This window comes from Oryctolagus cuniculus, chromosome X (assembly GCF_051225735.1).
Source record: "Oryctolagus cuniculus isolate XC-2025 breed Fujian yellow rabbit chromosome X, ASM5122573v1, whole genome shotgun sequence".
Classification (NCBI taxonomy): Eukaryota; Metazoa; Chordata; class Mammalia; order Lagomorpha; family Leporidae; genus Oryctolagus; species Oryctolagus cuniculus.
Window position 1 is genome coordinate 33,595,998 of NC_142888.1, and position 27,299 is coordinate 33,623,296.

The 27,299-nt window shown below is 49.6% G+C and overlaps 2 protein-coding genes across 8 annotated transcripts; one reads left to right on the forward strand and one right to left on the reverse strand.

The window, feature by feature from the left end:
- Positions 1-1,746: 1,746 nt before the first annotated feature.
- Positions 1,747-19,840, reverse strand: TIMM17B (translocase of inner mitochondrial membrane 17B). Of its 2 annotated transcripts, XR_011385571.2 has the most exons (7): positions 19,784-19,840; positions 18,857-18,956; positions 16,463-16,526; positions 2,749-2,864; positions 2,411-2,539; positions 2,213-2,323; positions 1,747-2,123 (listed from the first exon to the last, which is right to left on the reverse strand). XR_011385571.2 is itself a non-coding variant. In XM_008272593.5 (6 exons), the coding sequence occupies exons 1-6, from the start codon at positions 19,807-19,809 to the stop codon at positions 2,044-2,046; spliced, it is 510 nt and encodes a 169-aa protein (XP_008270815.2). In that variant the 5' UTR covers positions 19,810-19,840; the 3' UTR covers positions 1,747-2,043. The 2 variants fall into 2 exon arrangements, 1 of the variants encoding a protein (XP_008270815.2); XM_008272593.5 differs by lacking the exon at positions 2,749-2,864.
- Positions 19,841-19,941: 101 nt separating this feature from the next.
- Positions 19,942-27,254, forward strand: PQBP1 (polyglutamine binding protein 1). 6 transcript variants are annotated; one of them, XM_008272594.5, is made up of 8 exons: positions 19,942-20,131; positions 20,397-20,442; positions 20,533-20,613; positions 25,075-25,186; positions 25,395-25,507; positions 26,375-26,674; positions 26,875-26,938; positions 27,039-27,254. In XM_008272594.5, exons 3-8 carry the CDS (start codon positions 20,547-20,549, stop codon positions 27,193-27,195), a joined length of 813 nt encoding a protein of 270 aa, XP_008270816.1. In that variant the 5' UTR covers positions 19,942-20,131; positions 20,397-20,442; positions 20,533-20,546; the 3' UTR covers positions 27,196-27,254. The 6 variants fall into 6 exon arrangements, with proteins under 6 accessions (XP_008270816.1, XP_008270817.1, XP_089180446.1 ...); XM_008272595.5 differs by lacking the exon at positions 20,397-20,442 and having other exon boundaries at positions 19,950-20,131; XM_008272596.5 differs by lacking the exon at positions 20,397-20,442 and having other exon boundaries at positions 20,038-20,334.
- The last annotated feature ends 45 nt before the right edge of the window (positions 27,255-27,299 follow it).

A 27,299-nucleotide genomic window follows, 5' to 3' on the forward strand; every position in this document is an offset into this window, starting at 1 on the left:
CAACTCTGTCCCCAGGCCCCAGCTGTGATTTCTTTTTTTTTTTTTTTTGACAGGCAGAGTGGACAGTGAGAGAGACAGAGAGAAAGGTCTTCCTTTGCCGTTGATTCACCCTCCAATGGCCACCGCGGCCGGCGCGCTGCGGCCGGCCCACCGCGCTGATCCGATGGCAGGAGCCAGGTACTTCTCCTGGTCTCCCATGGGGTGCAGGGCCCAAGCACTGGGGCCATCCTCCACTGCACTCCCTGGCCACAGCAGAGGGCTGGCCTGGAAGAGGGGCAACCGGGACAGAATCCGGCGCCCCGACCAGGACTAGCTGCGATTTCTAGACCTGGTCCTTCGCTTCAAAACCTAGTACGGGCGCCACATGTGGTCAAGCCTCCTGAGCTGTGGGAGGCAGAACTGTTTCAGGGTCCCGCGGATCTAGCAACCCTCCAGGCCCGGGGACTGTGACCCAGGATCCGAGGGAGCAAGACGGGTTGGGTGGGGGGTGGGGGGCTGGGGGTTAGAGGAACCTGGAGGGGCGGGGCCTGAAGATGGGAAGAGGCCGCGTCGAGGTGTAGAGGTGGAGTCTGCAGCAGCCTAAGAGGCCGGCGCCCAGAGATGGGGAAGGGGGCGGAGCCTGGAGACAGCAGGGCCTGAGCAGCCCAAGGGGTGGTGCTTGATAGCAGCAGAGCCGGGGCGTGGACGGGGCCTGGAGGAGCCTAGAGGGCGGGCCACAGAAGACTCACCACCTGGGCTACCTTGGGTCTCATTGGCACCTTGGTCCCACAGAAGCCACCTGGACCCTTCTGCTGGAGTGCCTGGGGAGCCAGGCGTTCGAGGCCAGGCCTCTGAGGATTGCCAGGAACTTGGTCTCTGCAGCCCCGTGGCCCAAATGGCTTTTCCGCGAAGGGGCCAGTTTTTACTTCTCCCATGATGCTTTTTGCACTGGAGCAGTATGGGCAGAGGAAACCTTGACTCCTCAAGCAGCTCTGCGTCTCCCTGTGCCATTTGAACCCCAAGGGAGACAACGTTTTCCCACTAGTGTAGAGGTTGCCACAGAAGGGACACGTTGGAGGTTTGGGGCTGATTGTCCATGCAGAAGAATCACTTTTCTGTAACTCCCCCAACCCAAAATGAAAACTCATTTCTGGTTAGGGTGTCCTTGCTCTTAAAAAAAAAATCTGCCATCCCTCTTCACCCCTTCCCTCTGGTTTGTCTGGTTCACCCATCAATAAACCCTTTCCCTTTAAAAAAAAAAAATCTGCCAACACTGCGCATGTGTGAGCAGCATGGTGGCTCTTGGATGGAAGGGAACACTGAAATAGGGCTTTGTTCGATGATGAACCGGGTCTCCCAGACCCCTGTTTCCATGGTCAGCCCACACAGATGCAGGGTTATTTTCAGAAGTGGGGTGACTGGTATCCAACGACTTTCCCGGCTTTAGCATCGGGCTCGTGGAGGACGAGTCAGGGGTCCTGGTGCGCTTGCACGTCTGGGGGTCGGGCCTGCAATGTGCAGACCCACTGCCCACTGCCTAGCAATCTTAGGGTTAACTTGCTTTTTCCCCAAGTCTGGGGCTCCACCTGCTTAGGATCATTACTTGGCCCCCACCCCCTCTTAACTCGCATACCCCATGTACGTCCTCATTCATTCCACTGCCACCTACTACACATCACTGGCTGTGGGGCTGCTGAGTCCCCGGAGAGGGCCCTGCCCCTTGTCCCAAGGAGGGGCCCTCACGGCGGCTCAAGGAGTACATACGCAGGCGTTTCAAAACCGGCTTTAAATACTTGTCAGAGTGCCACACGAGGGAGCTGGGTTGAGAGCTTGTACATGTGAGTGTGGGGCTGGGGTGCCCTGAGAGAGAAAAAGGGGACCCATCTGTCAGGGCAGCTGGGATGCCCCACCCCCACCCTGGGACCAGGGAGCAGAGCAGAGGCCCTCTCGGGAGGGTCCCAGGGCTAAGTGGGAGCCAGCCCTCCCTTCGAGGTAGATCACTGGGGAGGGAACTGAGCGCAGCTCCCACGGCGGCGGTGGTAGGCAGTCGCTTCTTCAGTGGTGTTACTGATAGCTGGGATAGCCTGGTGCCGGGGTGCCCTCCTTAGAGGCCAGCTGGCTGGGGTCTTCCAGGAACGGGGGTGCTGGGGAGGAGAGACGCAGGTGAGGATAGGGGGAGGGCTGGGTGGAGCACTGCCGTCCTCTCCCTGACCCCCGGCCAGCAGGTACTCACCATTGCGGAACTGCTGCGCAGTGTAGCGGGTGAGGAGGATGCCGACCCCCTCGATGAGAGCCAACAGGATGCCTCCCATCATCGCAGAGCCCACCATGGCCAAAGGGCCACCTTGGAAGGGAAGGGACAGAGCAACAGTAAGGGTGGGCAGAGGAGCATGAAGAGGCTGGAGCTGGGGCGGGGTGGGGTGGGACTCACTGCGGGCAGCCAGCACAGCCCCAGTCAATGCGCCGCTGGTGATGGAGTTCCAGGGGTCCTCTTTGCCCCGCAGCCGGACCAGGCCACAGTCGATGGTGGAGAATAGGCCCCCCCACACGGCAAAGCTACCTGCAGAGGGAAAGCCACCCAATCAGTGTTCCCAGGGCAATCTCAAGAAGTCACATCCCAGGGACCGGGGGGCTCCCAGAGCCTGCAAGCTCTGGTGAAGAAGGGGGAGCAAACCCCAGACACAAAGGCAGACAGGGAAGAGTCCCTGTCTGACCCCATCCTGCACCGGCCACCTTCCCGGCCCCGTTATGGGGAGCTGAAAAACGTACAGCAGCAGATTCATCGTCCAGATGGCTTTTAACAGAACAGCTGTGTTCTTCATAATCACAACATGGAGCTGGAACTCTACTCTTGGTTTCAGGGAGAAGACAACAAGTCAGGAAAGCTGGGGAATAGTGATAGGATACCGGTTGGCCACATACACGGGATACCTGGATGGAGCTCCCGATTCCTGTCTTTGGCCTTGACCTGGCTGTTGTGGGCATTTGGGGGGTGAACCAGCAGATGGGATCACACACTCTATCTCTGCCTATCAGATAAATAATTTTTTTAAAAAACAAGACACAGGTTGAATAGCCCTAATCCACAATTCTGAAATATTCCAAAATCTAAGACTTTCTTTACCACCAATATGGTGCGACAAAGTGGAGAATTCTACACCTGACCTCATGGGACAAGTTATGGTCAAAATGCAGGTGCACTAAAGATACTGCATAAGCCCTTCAGACTATGTGTATATGGTATATACAAAACATATGCATATTTCATTTTTTCTTTTATTTTTAAAAGGTTGATTTATTTATTTGAAAGACAGAGAGAGAGAGAGAGATATCTTCCATCTGGTGGGTCACTCCCCAAATGGCTGCCACAGCTGGGCCTGGAACTCCACCTGGGTCCCTACCTGGGCGCAGGAGCCCAGGCACTCAGATCATCTTCCACTGCTTTCCCAGATGCATTGCAGGCAGCTGAATGGGAAGTGGAGCAGCTGGGACTCAAACCAGTGCTCATATGGGATGCTGGTATAGCAGACAGTGGCTTAACCCACTGTGCCCCAAGGCCAACCCAGGTGTTCACGTTTAGACTTGGGTCTCATCTCCAAGATATCTCATTATGTAGATGCAAATATTTCAAAATATGAAACCTGAAAGGAGGGTGGAACAGACTGAATAAGACACTCTGATGATCACCTCCCCGGAGAGACACTAATTTGAAAGCTATTTGCAGGGCTGGTGCTGTGGCGCAGCGGGCTAAGTCACCATTTGTGATGCCAGCATCCATATCCGAGTGCTGGTTCAACACCTGGCTGTTCCACTTTCGATCCAGCTCCCTGCTAATGTGCCTGGGAAAGCAGTAAAAGATGGCCATGTGTGAAACCCAGAAGAAGCTCCTGGCTTCGATCAATGCTCTGGCTGTTGTAGCCATCTGGGGAGTGAACCAGTGGATGGAAGACCCCTCTCTCTGTCTGTCTCTACATCTCTAACTCTTTCAAATAAATAAATAAAATAAATCTTTAAAAAAAAAAGAATTCAAGAAGGAAAGCGGTGCCCGGATTACCCACCCCCTATCTCCAAGTAGTTCAGCATGGGGAGCAACACCTCCCGCTTTGGGTAGGAAGATGGAATTTAGTCTAATCCTGAGACTTGAATCCCAGTATTGGGCCCACCACAAAAAAATAGCTGTTTTAAGGAAGCTCAATGAATGTGGAGAGAACACAGAGAAATAATTCAATACTCTAACAGAGACGTGCCAGAGACAGGGAAATAATTAAACCGAAATCCTTCAACTGACAGTACACACCCTACCCCCACCCCCACCCCCCCCACCCCCCGCCAGGCTGCCGCTCAGACAGGCCCCAGGTGGCTCAGCCTGTGCCACTCTGGGAACCTCCCTCACCACAGGAGCCCTCAAGAAGGACGCCTGGACAACTCTGCTGAGAAGCTGGAAGACGGCGGTGACTGGAATGGGAGACCTCCCACCCGTTTAAGAAGAAAGCCCCCACCTCACTCACCCGATTGGTGACGAGCCCCAGGAAGCCTCTACCTGACTGCAGCCCTGGATTTCCCAGATGACCATCAGAGCAAAACCTGAAAAATCTGCCTAATTATCAATTGACTGGACTCTTTTTTTTTCCCTTAACCTCCCCCACAGCTACCTCTTTCCCTTTAAAAACCCTTCTTGACCCGTGCCGCGGCTCACTAGGCTAATCCTCTGCCTTGCGGCGCTGGCACACCAGGTTCTAGTCCCGGTCGGGGCGCCGGATTCTGTCCCAGTTGCCCCTCTTCCAGGCCAGCTCTCTGCTGTGGCCAGGGAGTGCAGTGGAGGATGGCCCAAGTGCTTGGGCCCTGTACCCCATGGGAGACCAGGAGAAGCACCTGGCTCCTGGCTTCGGATCAGCGTGGTGCGCCGGCCACAGCGTGCCGGCCGCGGCGGCCATTGGAGGGTGAATCAACGGCAAAGGAAGACCTTTCTCTCTGTCTCTCAGTCACTGTCCACTCTGCCTGTCAAAAAATAAAAAAAAAAAAAACCTTCTTGCTGGCTTGTTGGGTGGGAAGAGCACATTTTGGATTTCCCCAAGACTGCCAGCTTCTTGAGGTCAATTCTTTCCTCTTACCAAAAGGAAAAAAGAAATCGTTCAACTGAAAAGTACAGTAAAGGAAATTAAAAACACGACAGAGGGGCCGGTGTTGTGGCGTAGTGGGTAAAGCTGCCGACTGTGATACCAGCATCCCATATGGGCACCTGTTCATGTCCTGGCTGTTCCACTTGCAAACCAGCTCCCTGCTAATGGCCTGGGAAAAGCAGTGGAAGATGGCCCAAGAGGCCGGGTCCTTGCTACCCACATGGGAGACCCAGATGAAGCTCCTGGCTTCAACCTGGACACTGCAGGCATCTGGGGGGGGGGGTGAAACAGTAGATGGAAGATCAATCTCTCTTTCATTCTCTGTCTTTCCCTCTAACTCCAATTTTTAAGCGTATAAATAAATCTTTAAAAAAAACACATGATAAAAGGCATCAGTAGCAGAAAAGATCAAACAGAAGAATCAGTGAGCTCAAACACAGGTAATTTGAAGATACACAGTTGGAGAAAAAAACAATCAAGGGAAATGAAGAAAGTTTGAGAACTTTGAGACACATGAAAAAGCAAATATCCAAGTGATTGAGGCTCAAGAAGAACTTGAGAATGTCAAAGGAGTAGAAAAAATAAATAAAAAACATAATATCAGAAAACTCCCCAAATCCAGAGAAACATATGACTCTCCAGGCACAGGAAGGTCAAAGGTTACCAGTCTGCTTCAAGCCAAGCAGAGTACCACAAGACATATTAATCAAGCTCTACAAGGTTAAAGATAAAGAGAGGATTCTCAAAGCAGCAAGGGAAAAGAAACAACACACATAAAAGGATCCCAATTTCCCTGGCTGCAGACTTCTCAGCAGAAACCTTACAGACCAGGAGGGAGTAGGATGAGATTTTTGCAGTACTAAAGGAAAAAAAATTTCTGGCCACTATTGTACCCAGCAAAGCTATTCCTCAGATATGAGGAAGAGTCAAGAACATTCCCAGACTAACAAAAGCTAAGAAATTTATCACCAACAGACCGATGTTACAAGAAATGCTAAAGGATTTCAGGTATGCAAAGCCAAGACACTGTGGCAAAAAATGTTCTGCATGAAGGATCTCTGTGAGTGAGACCCCAGTGGGAAGAAGGGGCCATCAGAGAAGGATGTACTTTTCTCTGAAGGGAGAAGAGAACTTTTACTTTGTTTATGGCCTGGTCTAAATACTCAAGGAGTTTGTGGATTCAAAAGGCTTCCACAGCCTAGGCAGCTCATGTCAAGAGCCTCAGGTGGTCACTGACATCATACATAAGAGTGTTAATTATTAAATTAACAGGAGTCACTGTGCACTAACTCCCCATGCAGGATCTCTGTCCTCAATGAGTGGTATTATGTGAGATAACTGTAATACTGGCTCTCAGTTTTTGTGTGTGTGTTTGTGTGCAAATAGTTGAAATCTTTAGTTAGTATAGAGTTGGTCTTCTGTGTACAAAGTTAACTGAAAATGGATCTCAGTGGAGAATGGAACTGGGAATGGGAAAGGGAGGAGGAGGAGGAGTGGGAGTGAGAGTGTGGGTGGGAAAGGTGGGCATGCTTGGAAGAATAACTATATTCATAAAGCTGTAATTATGAAATTTGCATTCCTTATAAAATAAATTAGGGGTGGGCCGGCGCTGTGGCGCAGCAGGTTAACACCCTGGCCTGAAGTGCCAGCATCCCATATGGGTGCTGGTTCGAGTCCCGGCTGCTCCACTTCTGATCCAGCTCTCTTCTATGGCCTCAGATCAGTAGAATATGGCCCAAGTCCTCGGGCCCCTGCACCCATGTGGGAGACCTGGAAGAAGCTCCTGGCTCCTGGCTTCGGATTGGCGCAGCTCCGGCCACTGTGACCAATTGGGGAGTGAACCATCAGATTGAAGACCTCTCTCTCTCTCTCTGTAACTCTGACTGTCAAATAAATAAAATAAATCTTTAAAAAATAAATAAATTAGGGGCCTAGCTCTGTGGTGTAGCGGGTAAAGCTGCCGCCTCCAATGTTGACATCCCATATAGGCGCCGGTTCGAGTCCCGGCTGCTCCACTTCCAATCCAGCTCTCTGCTGTGGCCTGGAAAAGCAGTAGAAGATGGCCCAAGTCCTTGGGCCCCTGCACCCACGTGGGAGACCCATAGGAAGCTCCTAGCTACTGGCTTCAGATAGCTCAGCTCCAACAGTTGCAGCCAACTAGAGAGTGAACCACCAGATGGAAGACCTCTCTCTCTCTCTGTCTCTCTGTCTCTCTGACTTTCAAATAAATGAATAAATCTTAAAAAAATTTACAAAAACCAAGAATTGCTAAAGGGAGTTCTTCAAATGGATGCTAACAAATATGAATAAAATATCATAAGGTAGAAAATTCAAAAAAGTAACAATATGAACAAACTCAGGATATTCTAATGTTGCAAACAGTATGTACCACTACTATGTTTAGTGTAAAGACTTAAAACCAAACAACTAAAAAATAGAAACTACATTGGGGCCGACGCCGTGGCTCACTTGGTTAATTCTCCACCTGTGGCGCCGGCATATGGGCACCGGGTTCTAGTCCCGGCTGCTCCTCTTCCAGTCCAGCTCTCTGCTGTGGCCCGGGAAGGCAGTGGAGGATGGCCCAAGTGCTTGGGTCCCTGCACCCGCCTGGGAGACCAGGAGGAAGCACCTGGCTCCTGGCTTCGGATTGGTGTAGCGATGGCTGTGGCGGCCATTTGGGGGGGTGAACCAACGGAAGGAAGACCTTTCTCTCTGTCTCTCTCTCTCACTGTCTAACTCTACCTGTCAAAAAAAAAAAAAAATAGAAACTACATTAAAATCTTGAGACAAGGCAATATAGAGAGTTAAAATGGGACAGTGAAAATACAAAATGTAGAGAGCAGGCATTTGGTGCAATAGTTGAAATGCTGCTTGGGGTGCCTGCATCCCATACTGGAGTGTCTGGGTTCAAGTTCCTACTCCAGTCTCCATTACAGCTTCCTACTAGTGCGAACCCTGGGTTGGCAGCAGATGGTGGCTTGGGTAGTTGAGTCTCTGTTGTCTACATAGGAAACCTGGATTGAGTTCCTGGCTCCCAGCTTTGCATAGGCCCAGCCCTGACTATTGTGGGTATTTGGGGAGTAGACCAGTGGATAGAAGATCTGTCTCTCCTTCTCTGTTACTCTGTGAAAGAAAGAAAGGAAGAGAGGAAGAAACAGGGGGAGGAAAATAGAAGGAAAGGAAAGGAGGTTGTTCTTAAACAAAATTAGGGCCAGCACTGCGGCGCAGCGGATTAAAGCCCTGGCCTACAGTGCCAGCACCCCATGGGTGCCGGTTTGTAGTCCTGGATGCTACACTTCTGATCCAGCTTCCTGCTAATGTGCCTGGGAAAGCAGTAGAAGATGGGCCAAGTCCTTGGGCCCTTGCACCCACATGGGAGACCCAGAAGAAGCTCATGGCTCCTGGCTTCGGGCTGGACCAGCCCCAGTCATTGCAGCCATTTGGGAAGTGAACCAGCAGATGGAGGGCCTCTCTCTCTCTGGCTCTACCTCTCTCTGTAACTCTTTCAAATAAAATAAAAATAAATCTTAAAAAAAAATTGACAAACCCTTGCCTAGACTGACAGAGAGAAGATTCAAATACATAAAATCAGCAATGAAAAATGGAAACTTTAGGACTGATACCACAGAAATACAGGAATTGTTTCAGAATATTATGAACAATTATACAGCAACAAATTTGATAACCTTAGGAAAAAGTGTACAAATTTCTTGATACATACACCTTACCAAGATCAAATCATGAAGAAACAGAATGCCTAAACAGGTCAGTAATGAGTAATGATATTGAATCAGTAATAAAAGGTCTCCCATAAAGAAAAGTACACAGGACCAGTGTTGTGGCACAGAGGGTTAAGCCACTGCGTGGGACGTTCACATCCATCTCAAGTGCTGGTTTGAGGACTCCTGGCTACTCTGCTTCCAATCCAGCTTCCTGCTAATGTATTCTGGAGGCAGCATATGATGGTTCAAGTGCTTGCACCCCTGCCATCTGCTTGGGAGACTTGGATAGAGTTCTGGGCTCCTGGCTTCAGCCTGGCCCAGCCCTGGCTAGCATGATGGGCATTTGGAAAGTAAAGCAGCAGATGAAAGATCTCTCTCTCTCTCTCTTTCCGCTCTGCCTTTCAAATATATGGAAAATAGATATTTTTAAAAACTCAAGAACAGATGGCTCTATGGAATTGTACCAAACACTTAACGGAGCATTACTACCACTCCTTAAATTATTTCAAAAAACAGAAGAGGGAATTCTTCCAAACTCATTCTATGAGGCCAGCACTACTCTTTTTTTTTAAAGACTTATTTGAAAGCCAGAATTAAAGAATTTGAAAGTCAGAATTAAAGAATTTGAAAGAATTACAGAGAGAGAGAGAGAGATATCTTCTATGTACTGGTTCACTCCCTAAATGGCTACAACCAGGCTGGGCCAGGCTGAATCTAGGAGCCAGGAGCTTCATCCTGGTCTCCCATGTGGGTACAGGGCCCCAAGCAGATGGGCCATCTTCTGCTGCTTCTCCAGGCGCATTAGCAGGGAGCTGGGTAGGAAGTGGAGCAGCTGGCACTTGGGTGCCCATATGGGATGCCGGTACTGCAGGCAGCGGCTTAACCTGCTGCACCACAACACTGGCTCCATCCATTATTCCTCTTATACCAAGACTAGACAAGGACACATCAACAACAAAAAACTATGATGAACACAAAGTTACAGGATACAAAGTCAATGTGCAAAAATCAGTAGCACTGTTATACACCAACAGTGAATAAACCAGAAAAGAAATCAAGAAAGCAAACTCATTTCCAATAGTTACCAAAAATAACAACAAAAAACACCCAAGAAATAAATTTTACTCATGAGGTGAAAGATTTCTACAATGAAAAATACAAATCATTGGTGAAAAAATTGAAGGAGACAAAAAGAAATGGAAAGACATGCCGGGTTCATGGATTGAAAGAATCAGTATTATTAAAATGTCCAGGGGCCAGCGCTGTGACGTAATGGGTAAGGCCACCGCCTTCAGTGCCAGCATCCCATATGGGTGCCAGTTTGAGTCCTGGATGTTCCTCTTTCGATCCAGCTCCCTGCTATGGCCTGGAAAAGCAGTAGAAGATGGCCCAAGTGCTTAGACTCCTGCACCCATGTGGGAAACCTGGAAGAAGCTCCTGGCTTCTGCCTTCGGATCGGAGCAGCTCCGACTGTTGCGGCCAGTTGGGGAGTGAATCAGTGGATAGAAGACCTCTCTCTCTCTCTCTCTCTCTCTCTCTGCCTCTCCTTCTCTCTCCATGTAACTCTGACTTTCAAATAAATAAATCAATCTTTAAATCAAATCAAATCAAATCAAATAGAATAAAATGTTCACACTACCCAAAGAGATTTACAGATTCAATGCAATCCCTATCAAAATACCAATGACATTTTCACATAACTAGAAAAAACACTACTAAAATTTGTTATGGAACCACAAAATATCCCAAATAGCCAAAAAAATCTTGGGTGAAAAGAACACTGTGGGAGGCATTTTACTACTTAACTTTAAAATACATTACAAAGTGACAGTAATTAAAAGATCATGGTATTAGCATAAAACCAGTTTCATACACCAATGGAACATAACAGACTCTAGAAGCCACCTCATCTTTGACAAAGGTGCTAAGAAAACTTCTTGGTGGAACTGGCACTGTGGCGTAGCCACACCTGCAATGCTGGCATCCCATATGAGTGCCAGTTCGAGTCCTGGCTGCTCCACTTCCAATCCAGCTCCCTGCTAATGGGCAAATGAGGGTGGCCCAAGTGTTTGGGCCCCTGCACCTATGTGGGAGACCCAGAAGAAGCTCTTGGCTCCTGGTTTTGGCCCAGTCTCTGTTGTTGTGGCCATCTCTCTCTGTAACTCTGCCTTTCAAATAAATAAATCTTTTTAAAAAGAAAAAGGCCCTAGAAAAAGGACAGTCTGTTCAATATAGTGCTGGGAAATTTGGATATCCAAATGCAGAAGAATGAATTAGATCCTTTCTTTTTTTAAAAAAGATTTATTTTATTTATTTGGAAAACAGAGTTACAGAGAGAGGTAGAGACAGAGAGAGAGGTCTTCCATCTGCTGGTTCACTCCTCAACTGGCCACAATGGCCGGAGCTGCGCCGATCCAAAGCCAGGAGCCAGGAGCCTCTTCCGGGTCTCCCATGTGGGTGCACGGGCCCAAGCACTCGGGCCATCTTCTACTGCTATCTCAGGTCATAGCAGAGAGCTGGTAGATCCTATCTTTCAACATGTACTGAAATCAACTACAAATGGATCAAAGACTAAATATAAGACTTAAATTTTGAAATTGCCAAAATAAATCATAGAGGAAACATTTCAGGACACTGGACTAGGCAAGGACTTTTCAGATCATATACCAAAACACAGGAAAAGGAAGCAAAAACAGGGGGCTGGTGTTGTGGCACAGTGGGTTAAGCCACCCTGCCATCTGTAACACTGGCATCCCGTATGGGCATCAGTTTAAGTCCCGACTGTTCCACTTCTTATCTAGTTCGCTGATAATGTGCCTGGGAAAGCAGCAGAAGATGGCCCAAGTACTTGAGCCCCTACCACCCACATGGTAGAACTGGATGAAGCTCCTGGCTCCTGGCTTTGGGCTGACCCAGAGCTGGCTGTCACAGCTATTTGGGGAGTGAACCAATAGATGGACAATCTCTCTCTCTATCTCTCCCTCTCTCTCTGTAACTCTGCCTTTCAAATAAATAAAATAAATAAATATTCAAAACCTAAAAAGCAAAAAATAGACAAATGTGATGGCATCAAACTAAAGTGCTTCGGTATAGTAAAAGAAATAATCAACAGAGTACAAAACGGGAGAAACAACCAACAACCCAGAAAACAACAGGAGCAAGTACTTGCAAGGTATGCATCTGACAGGGGGTTAATAACCAGAAAATGTAAAAACCCCAAATAACCCAGCAGCCCAAAAACAAACAAAAAAACCCACATATACAAATAATTCCATGTTTAAAAAGGCAGTATGGAGCAGGTGCTTTGCATAGCAGTTAAGGTACTGCTTGGAATACCCACATCCTATATCAGAGTGCCTGGGATAAAGTCCCAGCTCCACACCTGAAGCCAGCTTTCGGTTAAAATGCATCCTGGGATGCAGCAGGTTACAGCTCAAGTACTTACGTCCCTGCCACCCAGGCAGGAGACCTGCACGGAGTTCTAGGCTCCTGGTTTTGGCCAGCTGAGTCCAGGCTGTTGCAGGCATCTGGGGAACGAATCAGCAGGTAGAAGATCTATCTATCTGTCTCTATATCTTAAAAAAGAACAGCATAATGAGGAGCAGGCGTCTGGTGCCTCTGGCCTAGCAGTTAAGCTACCGGTTGGGACACCTGCATCCCATATTGGCGTGCCTGAATTCAAGTCCTGCCTCTGCTCCCTTTCCTGCCTTCCTGGTAAAGTGCTCACCCTGGGAGCACTTACCCTGGTATGTGCTCACCCTGGAAGGCAGCAGTGATGGCACAAGAAGTTAAGTCCCTGCCAACCATGCGGGAGACCTGGATTGAGTTCCTGGCTCCAGCCTGGCCCAATCTCATCCTTTGTGTGCATTTGAGGAATGAAATGAACCAGTGGGTGAGAACTCTGTGTGTGTGTGTGTGTGTGTGTGTGTGTGTGTGTTGTCTCTTGCTTTCTCTCTGTAAAATTATAAAAAAAAAAACACACACACACACATACAATGAGCTATCACCTTACTCTAGTTAGATTGGCTATTATCAAAAAAACTCAAAATAGTGGCTAGCATCGTGATGCAGTGGGTTAAACCACCACCTGCCACACCAACATTCTAAATGAGCAGTGGTTCAAGTCCTGGCTGGTCCACTTCTGATCCAGCTCCCTACTAATAATCTGGGGAAAGCAGTAGAAGAAGGCCCAAGTCCCTGGGCCTCTGCTACCCATGTGGGAGACCCGGATAGGGCTCCTGGCTTCAGCCTGGCCCAGCCCTGGCCACTGTGGCCATTTGGAGAGTGAACCAGCTCATGGAAGATCTCTCTGTCTCTCCCTCTCTGTCACTCTGTCAAATAAATAAATTTTTAAAAAATGAAAAATAACAAGTGTTAGCAAGGATATGGAGAAAAGGGAACCTTTGCAGACTGCTGGTGGGAATGTAAATCAATTCAACCATCATGGAAAACAGTATGAAAGTTCCTCAATAAACTAAAAATTGAACTACCCTATTATCCAGCAATCCCTCTCCTGGGTATACATATCCAAGGGCAATGAAATCAATCTGTCAGAGACATTAGTACTTCCATTTTTACTGCAACGTTGTTTACCAATAGCCAAGAAATCAAACAAGCTAAGTATCCAGCCACTGATGAATGGATAAAGAAAACATGGCATATAGGCACATACCCACAATGGACTACTACTCAGCCATAAAAAGGATGAATGAGATATTGTGATACTTGTATTGTCCTCGGCTTATTTCATTTAACATAATGATCTCCAGTTCCATCCACGGTACAAAAACAGATGGATAGACCAATGGAACAGAATAGAAATGCCAGAAATCAATCCAAGCGTCTACAGCCAACTTATCTTTGACAGAGGAGCTAAAATCAATCCCTGGAGCAAGGAGTTTCCATGACAAACGGAGCTGGGAAACTGCATCTCTGAGCGCAGCAGTATGAAACAAGACTCCTACCCTACACCTTACACAAAAATCCACTCAGAATGGATCAGAGACCTAAATCTATGACCCAATAGCATCAAATTATTAGAGAACATCGGGGAAATCCTGCAAGGCATTGGCATAGGCAAAGAGTTCTTGGAAAAGACCCCAGAGGCACAGGCTATCAAAGCCAAAATTGACAAATGGGATTACATCAAATTGAGAAGTTTCTGCACTGCAAAACAAACAAACAAAAAACCACTCAGGAAAGTGAAGAGGCAACCAACAGAATGGGAGAAATTACTTGCAAACTATGCAACTGATAAAGGATTAATAACCGGAACATATAAAGAGATCAAGAAACTCAACAACAACAAAACAAACTACCCAGTTATTAAATGCACAGTGTCAAAAAAATACACGCCCTCTTGGGGCTGGCACTTTGGTATAGCGGTTAAAGCTGCCACCTGTGATGCAGGCATCCAATATGGGCACTGGTTTGTGTCCCAGCTGCTCTACTGTGGGGAGCAATCCGGACTAGACTGAGTTACTGGAATTAAGACTTATTCTATGCATCTGCTCTCCCACAATATGGCGCTGGGAGAGAAGTAAACAGCTTCCGCACAGCTGCCTCCAGTTCAGCTAATAAACTGTAGGACTTGCTCCTGATTGGAGGAGAGCAGCGTACTCGGCGTGTGGGCAGCCGAGTTGGGATTGGCGGAGGAGGACTATAAAGGAGGAGAGAGACGGCATGCACCAGGAACATCTAAGGGGAACATCTAGCTGAAGGAACACCTGTGCAGCCCCCGAGAGAGCCGGCCGGCGGTGTGCCGCTCCCCTGCGGAAGTGGGGAATGTGGCCAGGGGGAACTGCCCTTCCACGGAGGTGGAAGGGATAGTAGCCAACCCGGGAAGAACCAGCAGCAAACCCGGGGAGGGCCGAGCAGACGAAAGAACAGCGCAGGGTCCTGTGTCGTTCCTCCACGAAGAGGGGGAGCGACACTCTACCTCCGATCCAGCTCCTGAATAATGGCCTGGGAAATGCAGCAGACGATGGCCCAAGTGTTAGGGCCCCTGCCACCCAGGTGGGCGCTCCTGGCTCCTGACTTTGGTCTGGCCCTGCCCTGGCCATGGTAGCCATCTGGGGAGTCAACCAGTGGATGGAAGATCTCCCTTTCTGTAACTCTCTCAAATAAATAAATAAATCTTCTTAAGGATAATAATAATAATAATAATAATAACAACAGCACGATCTCATAGGAGTTAAAAGTATAATGGCAGTTACCAGAGGCTGGGCAGGGAACAGGGAAGTGAGGGCTGCAGAAAAGTGGATCAACAGGTACTAAGTTAAAGTTAGGTAAGTGTAAGAAGTTCTGGGCTTTCACCGCATGGTAGAGTGACTACAGATAACATGAATGTACTGTGTATTTTTCTATGAAAATCAGTTAGAAGATTTTGTATGCTTTTACCATAAAGAAATGTTAAATATTTGAGGCAATATATATATATATTTACTCTGATTGGACATTACACAATGTACACATGCATCAAAAGATCACATGGGGAGGGCAGCACTGTGGTGTAAAGCTGCCACCTGTGACACCAGCATCCCACATGGGCACCGGTTCAAGTCCTGGCTGCTCACTTCTGACCCAGTTCCCTGCTAATGCACCTAGGAAAGCAGCAGAGGATGGCCCAAGTGCTGGGCCCCTGCACCTATGTGGGAGACCTGGAAGCTTTGGGCTCCTGGTTTCGGTCTGGCCCAGTCCTGGCCATTGCAGCCATTTAGGGAGTGAACCAGCAGATGGAAGATGTCTCTCCCTCTGTCTCTGCTTCTCCCTCTCTCTCTCTCTCTGTAGCCCTGTGTTTCAAAAAAATAAAATAAATCTTAAAAAAATATATAAGATCACATGGTTCTCCACAAGCAGACACTATTTTTATATATCTGTTAAAAAGTTAGATTAAAAAAATTCCCAAACTGCAACATTTCTGGTTCCTTGCAGTTTGAATACTGATACTCATTATGCTTATAGTTAAAATGGTTACTGAGGGCTCATCAAGTGCCAGGAACTATTCGAGATACTTGACTTCAGCAATTTAGAATTAGTTAAGAATATTAAAGCTCGGGGCCAATGCTGTGGCAAGGCAGGTTAAAGTCCTGGTCTGCAGCACTGGCATCCCATATGGGTGCCAGTTCGAGTCTCGGCTGCTCCACTTCCAATCCAGCTCTCTGCTAAGGCCTGGGAAAGCAGTGGAAGATGGCCCAAATGCTTGGGCCCCTGCACCCATGTAGGAGACCCAGAAGCTCCTAGCTCCTGGCTTTGGATGGGCTCAGCTCCAGCCATTGCGGCCATTTAGGGAGTGAACCAGTGGATGGAAAACCTCTCTCTCTCTCTCTCTCTCTCTCTGTGTGTGTGTCTCCACCTCACTCTGTAACTCTTTCAAATAAATAAAATAAATCTTTAATAAAAGAATATTAAAGTGCTTAGCATAACCACCTCTAAACTAAAAGTAACACAGGACCTGGATTTGAACTCTAGAAATGATTCTTGTCCCCTCGGTATTCAGTTGTTGGAAAATGCCACCCACCTGGGAAGTCTCAGGCAGAGCTAGGGCTACAATCTGGACCCCCAACTTGTAGTCTAGTCCTAAAGGATCACCTTACCCCCACCTTTGCCATCACATGTCCTGTGTCTCCCCAAGCCCCTCACCTCCAATCTGGGGGGCTCGGATCCTCACCGCGTTGATACTACCTCTCAACCGGTGCCGCATTCCCTGGGGAAAGTAAGGAAGGGAGTCAGGGCAGGGTCCCGGCCACTAGTAGACAGGGCTTCTAGTTTTTAAGAGAATGTAGGGAATGGGAGATCTGTTTAATACTGAGAAGCAGCAAAGAACTAGGGGCCTGGTGAGCACCCCAACATGAGTATCCTTGGAGCTGGGTTGGTAAGTGTTCATTCATTCATTTGTTGGCTCATTCATTTAATGAATGACTAATGGGCATCTACTATGTGCCAGGCACTATGTTACAAGCAGGGATACAGCAGCGAATGGGGTAGATCCGGGCTCTGTCCTCCCAAAGCTTACATCAGTGGAAGGCAGATCCTGAGCAAGAGTACACACAAACAAGACAGATGCGGGCAGCAATATGCACTCCGAGGAGACAGGTTAAGAGAAGTGATCATGGCTGAGGGACAGGAAAGGCCTCTTCACAAAGGGGACATTTGTGCTGAAATTGTGACGATGAGAAACACAAAGATCTGGGAAAGGGAGTTCCAGGAGTTGAGAGGAGGGACAGAGCTACATATAAAAACTGCAGAGGACTGGACCTTGTGGTGCAGTGGCTTAAGGCCCTGCTTTGGATACCAACATCACATATGTGAGTGCCAGTTCAGGTCCAGGCTGCTCTGTTTCCTAAACAACTTCCGGCTAATACATCTTGGGAGGCAGTAGATGATGATTCAAGTGCCTGTGCCCCTGTCAGCCACATGGGAAACCCAGATGGAATTCCGGGCTCCTGGCTTCAGCCTAGTCCAGTCCTGGCTGTGGTGGGCAGTTGAAGAGTAAACCAGCGCATGGGCGCTCTCTCTTTCTATCACTCTGCCTTTCAAGTAGAGGGAAATAAATAAAACATTTGTTTAAAAATTACAGACTGGGGCAAGCATTTGGCCTATTGGTTAAAGCACCCACATCCCATATTGGAGTGCTTGGGCTTGATCCCCACCACTAGTTCCTGTTTTTAAGATTTATTTTATTTATTTGAAAGGCAGTGGGACAGAGAGAGGGGGAAAAACAGAAAAAGGGGTCTTCCACCTGCTGGTTCACTCCCCAAATGGCTGAAGCCAGGAGCCAGGAACTCCATCTGAGTCTCTCCCATGTGGGTGGCAGGGACCCAAATACCTGGGCCATCTTCTATGGCCCTCCCAAGCGCATTAGCAGGGAGCTGAATCAGAAGCAGATCAGGTGGGACTTGAACCAGAGCTCTGCTATGGGATGCTGGTGTCAAAAGCAGCAGCTTAACATAAATGCCTTCCAGCCCCAATTCCTGAGTCCAGCTCCCTGTGAATTCAGACCCTGGAAGGTAGCAGGTGATGGCTCAAGTCATTAGGCTCCTGCTATCCATCTGAGAGAGCTGGATTGAGTACCTGGCTCCTGGCTTTGGCCCAGGCTGTTGTGGACATTTGGGGAGTGTGCTCTCTTTTTTTTTTATTTTTTTTATTTTTTTTTATTTTTTGACAGGCAGAGTGGACAGTGAGAGAGAGAGACAGAGAGAAAGGTCTTCCTTTGCCGTTGGTTCACCCTCCAATGGCCGCCGCGGCCGGCGCGCTGCAGCCGGCGCACCGCGCTGATCCGATGGCAGGAGCCAGAAGCCAGGTGCTTTTCCTGGTCTCCCATGGGGTGCAGGGCCCAAGCACCTGGGCCATCCTCCACTGCACTCCCTGGCCACAGCAGAGGGCTGGCCTGGAAGAGGGGCAACCGGGACAGAATCCGGCGCCCCGACCGGGACTAGAACCCGGTGTGCCGGCGCCGCTAGGCGGAGGATTAGCCTATTGAGCCGCGGCGCCGGCCCGGGAGTGTGCTCTCTTGCTCGTTTGTGCTCTCTCCTGGCCCCTCTGGCTCTCAAATAAATCAAGAGATCATGACAAATGGTGATACATAAAGCCATGACATTTGATGACATTTTGTTTTTTGGCGGGGAGGGGAGTCAGGGAAATAAACCGAAGTATGTTAAATTAAAATGATTTTCTCAACTTTAAGGCTGTCCTCCTTCTGTCACTTCACTCCATCCAGGTTGAAGACCCAGCATCTGCCTCTAAAATCTATTTGGTTTTGCACACACACACACACACACACACACACACTCGGGACTGGGGAAGAATGTTTTTACAGCACATTTCCACCGAGGAGGTCCAGCTGGGTGGGGGAAGGGGACAAGAGGTCACATCTGCAGTTCCCCAGGTCCAGGAGCCAGGTCTGGCACATAGTAGGTGAATAGGGACCAGAAGAAGTTAAGTGCATTGGCCTGGCAGCTCCAAGCAGCTTTTAGAGTAGCGTCCTATGTGGGCAAGGCTGCTGACCCCCACACCACCCGGTGGGCCAGGACTCACAACAGGGGCGTTGCGGAAACCCTTGATGGCCTGGAAGACTCCGCCGCCGATGACACCCATGGTGAAGGCTCCACCGCAATCATCCACAATTCGCCATGGGCTGAAAAACCGGAAGGGAAGGTTGGGGTTAATGGGAGCCCCTCCCCTCCCTGGACTCTCTCCAAGTGGGAGAAACCAGTCACTGGAATGGCAAGTTTGTGAGTGAGAAGAAACACTTCAGATAACAACGAGCTAGTTCTGTCATTCTTTTTCCCTGATGAAATCGAGAAATGGGGCAAAAGGGGAAAAATAATAGTCTCTGCCTTGATCACCTTTTGCAGGCATCCAAGGAATCAGCCAATTACTTTACTAGCAAATATTAAATGAACTGAGGCATGTAGAGTTGGCGCATTTCAGTAAGGGTTACGGAAGTGTTAACTGGCTAGTTATTAAAAACGAGGTGACAGCCCCTTCTGGGACAGTGGCATCCAACCAAGCCTTGTCCCCTCCTCCTCTTAAACCAAGCACAACTGAGAAAAACCCAGAGGCCCGTTGGGAAAATCCAGCACCCCTCCTCACCCACAATAGGTTCACGCATGCCCCGCCCCGATTCACACAAGCGACCTGGGAAAAACCATGCGTGCCACCCTCCACCCACGCTGGAATGGACTGGACCAGCGTCTCTGCTCGCTAACAAAGAGGAACAGGAGCCACAAAGCCAGGGACAACATGGCGTGGTTCGTCCTGTACCGCCCCTTCTCTGGGCACACAGTTGTGGCCCCTTTTAAAGAACCCCGAAAGGAAGGAAGTACAGGGAGCGGAAGGCGAGAAGATTCTAAGTCTCCCTAATCTGGGACGCCGCACTGTGCGGCCGGTGCCTCCCCCGCCCGCCTCCCATGGCTGGTCTTGGGGCAGCAACAGTCCCGATGCCTGTGCCCATCGCCGTACCAAGGCTCCCGAGCATACTCCTCCATGGCGCCGGCGTCTGGAGGCACAGTCAGGCCCGAATCCTGTGGGCCACGCCCCCAGTGGAAACGCACCACAGGCGCTCTAGCTCTTCGCCTATCCCAGGACAGCGATTGGGTGGCTTCGCCACGTCAAACGCAGGACGCTTCTCATTGGACACCCAGGATAACGTCATCTTTCCACTGCAGTCCCAGCGTCTTCCAGTTACGTCTTGGCTCGGGTATTGAGTACGCCGTTGTGTGCTTTGGGGGAAACGAGTGGTGTGGTCCTGGTGATCAGAGCAGTGGCGAGAGGAAGGAGGCTGTTCTTTCTACCTGCCCGACTGTACTGGTAACGCGGGGAGGGGGAGGGGGGCATGGTTTTGCAGAGCTGGAGGAAGGGCTGCATTCCGCTCCCCCACCCCAGGGCTTTGGTTTTTCCCACCCAGCAGTCTTTGAGGGAGGTTGGGTGAGCCAGTTTCTGAAGCTGCGCTTGGCGCCTTTGGCGGTGGGTGGAGCCCGGGAGAGGAAGTGGATCCTGGAGCTCCGGGCCTAGTAAGTGAGCGGCTGGAAGGAGTTTTGTGACATTTGCAAGCCTCTTGTCTCTCGTGTTTTAGCGCATAGGTTGAGTCCGCCCAGCTAGCTCCTGGTGTATTTGGGAAGGTGAGAGTCCGATGAGTACATGCTACGGGAGGGATGAGCTCTGGGTTATGGGATCCAGATTTGAATCCTCATCAGTCTGTCTGTCCCCAGATCTGTCACCCGCTATGCCGCTGCCCGTCGCGCTGCAGACTCGCTTGGCTAAGAGAGGCATCCTCAAACATCTGGAGCCTGGTAAGAGAGCTAAGAGCAGATGGGCGTATCATGTATCAAGCCTGATAGGCCCTTTTTTCATTGATATGGACACTAAACACTCAGCGTGGACCTTCTGTGCTCTAAGCCGTGGCATGGCAAGGATTCCTGATGTCCATTCCTTTTGCAAACCATGCAATGTGTGTGTTTGTGGGGGGAGGGGGAGGTTGAAAAGATGCATATTTCATTCTTAACAATACACAACACTGATGCAAATTTCGGGCCTCCACGAATCACATGGAGGTAAATGCATAGTATTTAATAGGCTATGTGTCAAGTCCAGGATGTTGTTGTTTTTTTCGACTTACTCATTTGGGGCTGGTGCTGTGGTGTAGCGGGTAAAGCTGCCATCTGCAGTGCCGGCTTCCCAAATGGGCTGGTTCAAGTGCAGCCTGTTCCATTTCCAATCCAGCTCTCTGCTGAGGCCTGGGAAAATAGTGGAAGATGGCCCAAGTCCTTGGGCCCCTGCACCCGTGTGGGAGACTGGAAAGAAGCTCCTGGCTCCTGGTTTTGGATCAGCGCAGCTCTGGCCATTGTGGCCATCTGGGGAGTGAACCAGCAGATGGAAGACCTCTGTCTCTCTCTCTCTCTCTTTCTGCCTCTGTGTATCTCTCTCTCTGCCTCTGCCTCTCTGTAACTCTGACTCAAATAAAAATCTTTTTTTTTTTTTTTTGACAGGCAGAGTGGACAGTGAGAGAGAGACAGAGAGAAAGGTCTTCCTTTGCCGTTGGTTCACCCTCCAATGGCCGCCATGGCCGGCACGCTGCGGCCTGCGCACCGCTCCGATCCGATGGCAGGAGCCAGGCGCTCCTCCTGGTCTCCCATGGGGTGCAGGGCCCAAGGACTTGGGCCATCCTCCACTGCCTTCCTGGGCCACAGCAGAGAGCTGGCCTGGAAGAGGGGCAACCGGGACAGAATCCGGCGCCCCGACCGGGACTAGAACCCGGTGTGCCGGCGCCGCTAGGTGGAGGATTAGCCTATTGAGCCGCGGCGCCGGCCTCAAATAAAAATCTTTTAAAAATATTTTAAAGAAAAGATTTATTTATTTGAAAGGTAGAGTTACAGAAAGGCAGAGAGAGAGAGAAAACTCTTCAATCCTCTGGTTCACTCCCCAAATGGCTGCAATGGCTGGAGCCGTGCCCATCCAAAGCCAAGAACCAGGAGCTTCTTCCTGGTCTCCTGTACGAGTGCAGGGGCCCAAGGACTTGGGCCATCTTCTGCTTTCCCAGCCCACAGCAGAGAGCTAGATGAAAAGTGGAACAACAAGGACTCGAACTGGCACCCATATGGGATGCCGTTGCTGCAGGTGGATGCTTAACAAAGTTGCAGGCAGATGATTAACCTACTTTGTCACAATATCAGGCCCCAGGATGTTGCTTTTGTTTACCATACTGATAGAATGTATTTTAGAAGTGCTGTGTTGGAAACAGAGTTAACATGTATTTTAGACCACCCAAAATGCCTGAAATGCACATGATGGTTAGCACTGAGGGTGTTTCCAAAAGTTTGTGGAAAAATGAAAAGGTGAGTTTAGGGACAGCTGTTTGGCTTAGTGGTTAAGCCAGTTGTCAGGGTACCTAGCAGGTGCCTAGGTTCAGTTTCCAGCTCTGGCTCCTGCCTTGAGCTTCCTGTTAATGCAGACCCCCAGGAGGCAGGGTGATGGCTCAAGTAATGGGTTTCCTGCCACCCACATGGAAGACCTGGTTTGACTTCCTGGCTCCCAGGATCAGCCTCACTGCTGGGCACTTGGGGAGTGAACCAGAGGGTAGGAGTGCTCTCATGCTCATTCTCTCTCTCAAGTAGATAAGTAAATATTTTAAAAAGTAAGTTTAACTTGGTGCAAAAGAAATTAAATCTGTGCATAGTTTTTCCATAATATGTATTTTTCATGAACTTTTTATATAAAATGACAGGATTTCTTATATAGGCTTATTATATTGCTGGCTGCTAATTCCACCTACTATCACTAATAGAAAAGCTGGCATCTATTTTGGGCTATAGTGTGCTAGGCACTAGAAACTACATCTATTGTCACCTTATTGATGACCGATGTCTATTACAAACCTAGTGTGCTAGAAGGCAGGCTTTTGGCCTAGCACTTGAAATGCTGCTCAGGATGCTCACATTCATATCAGAGTGTCTGGGTCTGATGAGCCCCAGGTCTGCTCCTAGTCCAGCTTCTTGCAGACATGCACCCCGGGAGGCAGCAGGTGATGGCTTAAGTACTTGGGTCCCTGATACCCTCATGGGAGACACAGATTGAGTTCTGGGCTTTGGCCTTTTGTAGGCATTTGGGGAGTGAACCAGTGGATGGCTGTCTCCCTCTCCCTATTTCTCTGCCTCTCAAATAAATAAAAAAAAAATTAGTAGTAATTAAAAAAATACCCTAGTGTGGCTGGCTTAGACCTTGTGGTTAATCATACTGGTAATGACCGTTGGTACTATTTTTTTTTAAGATTTATTTATATGAAAGGCAGTTAGACAGAGACAGATCTTCTATCTGCTGGTTCACTCCCCAAATGGCTACAATGGCCAGGGTTGGGCCATGCTGATGCCAGGAGCCAGGAGCTTCTTCCGGGTCTCCCACCTGGGTGGTAGAGGCCCAAGGATTTGGACCATCTTTCACTGCTTTTCCAGGTGCATTAGCAGGTAGCTGGATCAGAAGTGGAACAGCCAGGACTCAAACTGGCACCCTTGTTGAATGCTGGCACTGCAGGCAGCGGCTTATTGCCACAGCACCAGCCCCCATTGATAGTTTTTTTTTTTTTTTAGATTATTTATTTGAAAGGCAGAGTTACAGAAAGGCAGAGAGAGAGGTCTTTCATCTGCTGGTTCACTCCCACATGGGTGCAGGAGCCCAAGGACTTGGGCCATCTTCTACTGCTTTCCCAGCCCATAGCACAGAGCTGGATTGGAAGTGGAGCAGCCAGGAGTTGAACCGTTGGCTCATATGGGATGCCGGCATTGTAGGCGGAGGCTTTACCTGCTACAGCACAGTGCCGGCCCCATTGATAGTTATTTAAAGATTTATTTATTTGAAAAGCAGAGTTAGAGAAAGGCAGAAACAGAGAGAGAGAGAGAGTCTTCCATCTGCTAGTTCACTCCCCAAATGGCCACAATGGCCAGAGCTGGGCCAGTCCGAAGCCAGGAGCCAGGAGCTTCTTCTGGGTCTCCCACATGGGTGCAGGGGCCCAAGGGCTTGGGCCATCTTCTGCTTTCCCAGGCCATAGCAGAGAGCTGGATCAGAAGAAGAGCAGCCGGGACTCAAACTGGTGCCTATATGGGATGTCAGCAGTGTAGACGGCGGCTTTACCCACTATGCCACAGCACCGGCCCTATTGATGGTTCTTTTAAGCCCTGTGCTCATGGTATACGTATTAACAATACTGATGACGATAGCTGCCATCCATTTTGGGCCTACTGTGCAACAAGCACTATGCTGTTGTTGGCATATGCCTTTCAATGTTAATTATATGCACAACCTGAAATCTGTTATAAGTGTATTGAAGGTCAGGCACTGACCAAGCACTGCCACAAGCTCACCCTAGTAGATACCTTTTTTATTGTATTGATATTACTGAAATCTGCTGCACGCTAGATTTTCAGGTCTCAAGAATTTTTTAATTTTTAAAAGATTTATTTATTCAAAAGGCAGTGACAGAGAGAGAGAGAGAGAGAGAAACACTTTGATCTGCTGGTTCACTCTCCAGTGGCCACAATGGCCAGGGTGGGCCAGGCAAAGCCAGGAGCCTGGAACTCCATCCTGGTCTCCCACATTGGTGCAGGGACCTAAGCACTTGGCCCATCTTTTTCTGCCTTCCCAGGCGTATTAGCAGGGAGCTGGATCAGCAGCAGAGTAGCTGGGACTTGAACTACCACTCTGATATGGGTTTTGGGTCACAAGCTGCAGCTTAACCCAGTGTACCGCAATGCCAGTCCTGGAACTGAATGGATGACTGTTTGGATAAATTCCTTGCTATCCAAATTCCTGCTACTCAGTGTATGAGATTCAGAAGCCCTGTGATCCCCCAGCTTGGGATATGACTAGATTGGATATATATTTTCAGATAAACCCCTTGCTGTTAACTCATTTTGTCAAAATCGTTTTGAAGAACTCATTGTCACACACTGTCTGAACTTGGGAACCGAGTAGATATGGATAACGTTTTGATGAACCCCTGTTAACTCTGAAGCCAGATGGGCTTGGGTAACAGTATAACTCATCATCTGAACCCAGAAATAGGCTAGATAAATAAACGTCTCGGTCAGTTCCCTAATACAGAGACTTGGGTTTGGAATGCGATACTTCACATGTCTGCTGACGCACACGTGTCTTCCACGTGAGGTTCGTGGGAATGTGAATGCGTCTCTCTCCAGACCCTGACTATATGGAAAGAACTTCCCTGGTCTTAACTGCTCTGCTCTTCTCCCTTGTTCTGCCAGAACCAGAGGAAGAGATCATTGCTGAGGACTATGATGATGACCCTGTGGACTATGAGGCCACCCGGTTAGAGGGGCTGCCACCAAGCTGGTACAAGGTGTTTGACCCATCCTGGTGAGCCTGGGAACCTTGGGGCAGGGCTGACTTCTGACTTTGCCCTTTGTGTGGGATATATCAGGGCACGGGAAGAGACCTGGAGGTACTTCCTGTGGGGTCCTGACATGGGACAGGTATAGGCAGAGGCCAGGGTGGAGTTGAGGGTACAAAGACAGGACATCTGGGCTGACGCTCCTTCCCTCTCACTGCACCCCTCTTCCCCCAGTGGTCTTCCTTACTACTGGAACGTGGACACAGACCTCGTGTCCTGGCTGTCCCCACATGACCCCAACTCCATCGTTACCAAATCTGCCAAGAAGCTCAGGAGCAGTAATACAGGTGAGCTGGCAGAGCCAACGGGGCCTCCGCTGCTCCTAGCGGTTCTTACAAGGCGCTGAGTAAATGATAGAACCCGTTAAGGAGGGGCTGGTGACGTTGTCAAAGGCTGAGGATCCTGGCTCCTGGGGTGGCAAGAAGTGGTCACTTTAAGACTTCCATGTTCTGACTGGCGTCGCAGCTCACTAGGCTAATCCTCTGCCTGTGGTGCCAGCACACCGAGTTCTAGTCCCAATTGGGGCGCCAGATTCTGTCCCAGTTGCTCCTCTTCCAGTCCAGCTCTTTGCTGTGGCCGAGGAGGGCAGTGGAGGATGGCCCAAGTGCTTGGGCCCCTACACCCATGTGGGAGACCGGGAGGAAGTACCTGGCTCCTGGCTTCGGATTGGCACAGCGCCGGCCTTAGCGGCCATTGGGGGGGTGAACCAATGGAAGGAAGACCTTTCTCTCTGTCTCTCTCTCACTGTCTATAACTCTACCTGTCAAAAAAATAAAAAAATAAAAAAGACTTCCATGTTCCATGAGGACTAGTGTTGTGGTGCAGCAGGATAAGCGGCTACTTGCGATGCCAGTATCTCATATGAGTGCCCGTTCAGGTCCCAATGGCTCCATTTCTGATCCAGCTCCCTACTAATGCACCTGGGAAGGCAGCAGCAGATGGCTCAAGTGCCTGGGCCCTTGACATCCACGTAGTAGAAAAGGACACAGTTCCTAACTCCTAGCTTTGGCCTGGCCCAGCCCCAGCCATTGCAGCAATTTGGGGGGTGAAGCAGCAGATGGAAATACTCTTTGTTTCTCTCTCTTCCCCCTCTCCCTCCCTCTCTAAAGTTCTGCTTTTCAAATAGGTACATAAACCTTTTTCTTCTTTTTAAGAAAAAAAGACTTTCGTGTCCCCAGAAGCTGAGGAGAAGCTGGACCGGGCCCACGACAAGTCGGACCGGGGCCATGAAAAGTCAGACCGCAGCCACGATAAGTCAGACCGCAGCCACGATAAGTCTGACAGAGATCGTGAGCGTGGCTATGACAAGGTAGACAGAGATAGAGATCGGGATCGGGATCGGGACCGGGACCGGGACAGGGACCGTGGCTATGACAAGGCAGACCGAGACGAGGGCAAAGAACGGCGCCACCACCGCCGGGAGGAACTGGCTCCCTACCCCAAGAGCAAGAAGGGTAAGCTGGGCAGACTGAGACGGGTTTAGCAAGCGATGCACCATGGAGCATAGCCATCGCCTGGGTGTGTGCCTGAGCCTGGGATCCCAGGGAAGGGTGCTGTAGGCCATGGCAGCCGCAGGCTCCTGGGATAGGGGTTCCTGAGGATCAGGGGCTCCTGTGCCCCATCAAAGACCTGGCACTGCTGCTTGCTTCTACAGTAGCAAGCCGAAAGGATGAAGAATTAGACCCCATGGACCCCAGCTCCTACTCAGACGCACCCCGGTAATTAACGACCTCTCCCTGAGCCCTTCTTTTCCCTCCCAGCTCTGACTGGACCCCTGCCCTTGTCCCCCATTCCAATCCTACTTTCTGTCACCTCCAGGGGCACGTGGTCAACAGGACTCCCCAAGCGAAATGAGGCCAAGACAGGAGCAGACACGACGGCGGCCGGGCCCCTCTTCCAGCAGCGCCCGTACCCATCCCCTGGGGCCGTGCTCCGGGCCAACGCTGAGGCTTCCCGAACCAAGCAGCAGGACTGATCCTCTGCCTTCCTGAGCCCTGGACAGGGCTTTAATTAAAGCTCTTCTGAGCACCTGCATGAAGTTTCCGTGCTTCCTTACCTTGTTCTTTTGAGGTTTCCTGA

Excerpts from the sequence above, each read along its gene's own strand:
- TIMM17B (XM_008272593.5), bottom strand. The coding sequence starts at position 19,809 with ATGGAGGAGTATGCTCGGGAGCCTTG. Across the intron at positions 16,527-18,856 it reads GTTTCCGCAACGCCCCTGTT|GGAATGCGGCACCGGTTGAG; the intron begins GTGAGTCCTGGC and ends TACTTTCCCCAG. Across the intron at positions 2,324-2,410 it reads GGCTGTGCTGGCTGCCCGCA|GTGGCCCTTTGGCCATGGTG; the intron begins GTGAGTCCCACC and ends TTCCCTTCCAAG.
- PQBP1 (XM_008272594.5), top strand. The coding sequence starts at position 20,547 with ATGCCGCTGCCCGTCGCGCTGCAGACTCGCTTGGCTAAGAGAGGCATC. Across the intron at positions 25,187-25,394 it reads AAGGTGTTTGACCCATCCTG|TGGTCTTCCTTACTACTGGA; the intron begins GTGAGCCTGGGA and ends CTCTTCCCCCAG. Across the intron at positions 26,675-26,874 it reads CTACCCCAAGAGCAAGAAGG|TAGCAAGCCGAAAGGATGAA; the intron begins GTAAGCTGGGCA and ends TTGCTTCTACAG.